This window comes from Frankliniella occidentalis, unplaced genomic scaffold, assembly GCF_000697945.3.
Source record: "Frankliniella occidentalis isolate FOCC.00 unplaced genomic scaffold, Focc_3.1 Scaffold8, whole genome shotgun sequence".
NCBI lineage: Eukaryota > Metazoa > Arthropoda > Insecta > Thysanoptera > Thripidae > Frankliniella > Frankliniella occidentalis.
Window position 1 is genome coordinate 2,029,186 of NW_026267138.1, and position 2,777 is coordinate 2,031,962.

A 2,777-nucleotide genomic window follows, 5' to 3' on the forward strand; every position below is an offset into this window, starting at 1 on the left:
CAGACTGAACCGCATGCGTCGATTTCGTCGTGTCAGATGTCTTTCGGTTCGGGTCCTTTGATCATTTATTTTTTGTGTCCTACAAAAAACTTACAATTTTTGTTTTCAGGATTTACCCTATGTAGAAAACCTTCCTCATCAGCTGGATGCTGGCCGAGCTATTGTTGTTGAGGGTGTGGTTCTGCCTGATGCCCTTGGGTAAGTTGCATTCAAATCTTAAGTTCTGTAAAAAAAAAAATTGTCATAGTAAGATGAAGATGCAACTCAAAATTTACCCTGAAATTCATTCTTATTTATTCTTTTAGGTTTGCCATCAATTTAGCATGTGGAGCCGGAAACACACCCGATTTAGCCTTTCATCTAAATCCTCGACTGGACAGGAATTTTGTTGCAAGAAACAGCCGTGTAAAAGGCAGCTGGGGAGAAGAGGAAAATGCAGCCCTAGGGGGTAGTCCTCTGAAGCGTGGCCAACCATTTCAAATAATTATTTTGGTGACAGCCACTGGTTTCAAGGTAATATAAATAAAAATTTGACTGTCAATCATCTTCAAATTAATCAGGTGAAACTATGTATGTAAAAGTTAAGGTGCCCCAAAACTTATTATTATATATATTTTTTTAAATAGGTGTCTGTCAATGAAATGCATTTCTGCAACTTCCAATTTAGAATGCCTCTCTCTAAAGTTTGTCGTCTGGAGGTTCATGGGGATATCATACTATCTACCATTAAACACACAAGACTGGAAGTGTACCCTGACCGCTCCCTCAGTGCATTACCTGAACATACATTTACCACAATACCAACCGATCATGCAGTACCATGGAATTCAGAAATAATGGAAAAGGTAAGTAGTCTGCTTCTATTTTAATAAGGTAGCAGCATGACTGATACTATTAAGCACAGTGCAAAATCTTTATCTTGTAGAATATTTTCATCTAATTTATTTCACTATTGCAGGAAAATTTATTTATTGGTCGCTTTAAACCTAATCTCTCCTCTGGTATGGAAATCACAATACGGGGGAAAATGAAATTACTCCCTCAATCGTAAGTATCTACTCCGCTTTTTTAATCTTTCTGTCTGTAAGTTTGTCTTCCTATTATTGTAACAAATTATTTTTTGCCTGTCAAGGTTTTATATCAACCTACAACAAGGATGCCAATTATGGCCTCATCCTAATGTGCATTTCCATCTTAATCCAAGATTTGTTTCTGAGGACTCAGAACATGTTGTTATAGTCAACGGATGGATGCGAGGTTCATGGGGCAGTGAGCAAAGATATACCAGGTATGAGATACATGTAACAAATGTAGACATGCGTTTTCCAACTTTCAAATGATAAATTATTCCTTGTTTCTTCACAGATGTCGGTTTAGGCCTGGTGAAGAGTTTACCATTGTTATTTATGTTGAGGAGCAGAGATATCGTGTTATGGTAAATGGTCTCCAGCAGGCAGCCATGTTCCACAGGGCTCCTGCATCTCTAGTTGATACATTGGTAGTAAGAGGAGATGTCTATATATATAATGTAGGCATATCTAAATCTAGCCCTGCCGTTAAGCTATTACCATCTCCAGGCAGTCCCCCAGAGAGCTTAAGTGGAAGTTTTGTCCTCATTCCGGAAAAAGAAGTGGCACCGCCAGTCCTCAGTCCCAGTAGCATATCGTCAGAGTCAGCATTTGACAGCCAGTTGTCAGGTCCATCAGATTATGACAGTAAAATCTCCTCAAACATTAGTTCATCAACAGTGCTATGTGATGAGCATGAAAAAATAGTAAAAACTCCTACTGAAAGTGTGACTTCGTGCAAAGAAGAGTTATGTTCAGCTAGTAACAAAACAGAAAGCACTAGTGAAAAAAATAGTGACAGCTCTACAGAGATTCTTGAAACACGCAAAGATGAAAAAATAGTGACCTTTGACGAATCACCAGCATCAGGTAGTAGCTCATCAGATGCTTCAAAAATTGTGGTAAGGTCAAAGAAAAGCAAAGGGAAAAAAACCTAAAATTTTATGAAACAAAGTTTCGTTTTGTTTCAGACACAACTAATCCACTTCCAAAAGCAGCTTTGTCATTCTTAGTAATGGCCGTTTTGTATGGTGGGTATGTGTTAAGAAAATAAATTACAATTTGCATAAATTTGACTTCATAGAGCCTAAAGAGGTCAGAGGGAAAAGTTTGTCTACTTTACTGTGTGAAATATTACTAATTTTTGTTTACCTACAAACGTCTAACAAGATGAAGCTTGCTTATTTGGAAGTGGACGTACTGCAAACCTACTTTTTGTGATAATGAGCTTATAGTCATGAGTGATATTATTAATCCTGCTTTTATGAGTATCGATTTTAGTTTTTAAGAAATATAAGTCTTGTCTTGATTGAAGTTTAGAAAGACAAACTTCTGAACCATTCTGTTTTTATAGATGATTTCACTTTATTTTTAGAAATGTTGGATAGCTTAAATTTCTATCAATTCTAACTAATTTCAAACCCATTTTGATGAAATTATTGCCATGATAGTATTTTACAGTCCGGAATTGAAATCAGTACATGTTAGTTAGATTTTTGATTGAACGTTAACAGGTCCAGCACTTTTCTTCTTTTTTTTTTTGCACATTAAACCAAGACTGCATAGAGCCTAGACTAAAGATCCCTCCACTATTCTGCTTGTCTTAAATGTGTTTTTTTCTTCCTGCTTGTTTGCTTATTATTTTCAATTTTATAGTAATGCTTAATTATTTTAATGTAACACTTCATGATTCATGGTTGATTGTACTAT

The 2,777-nt window shown here is 36.1% G+C and overlaps 1 protein-coding gene across 3 annotated transcripts in view; it reads left to right on the top strand.

Annotated features, from left to right (window-relative positions):
• LOC113207811 (galectin-9) overlaps positions 1-2,175 on the top strand; it is a 13,580-nt gene extending 11,405 nt beyond the window's left edge. For all 3 annotated transcript variants that reach the window (XM_052274235.1, XM_052274231.1, XM_052274237.1), the window contains 6 exons: positions 110-198; positions 306-513; positions 627-845; positions 959-1,047; positions 1,133-1,288; positions 1,366-2,175. In XM_052274235.1, coding sequence (XP_052130195.1) covers positions 110-198; positions 306-513; positions 627-845; positions 959-1,047; positions 1,133-1,288; positions 1,366-2,005 — 1,401 coding nt within the window. In that variant the 3' untranslated portion in view covers positions 2,006-2,175. The remainder of the gene's footprint in view (positions 1-109; positions 199-305; positions 514-626; positions 846-958; positions 1,048-1,132; positions 1,289-1,365) is intronic.
• The last annotated feature ends 602 nt before the right edge of the window (positions 2,176-2,777 follow it).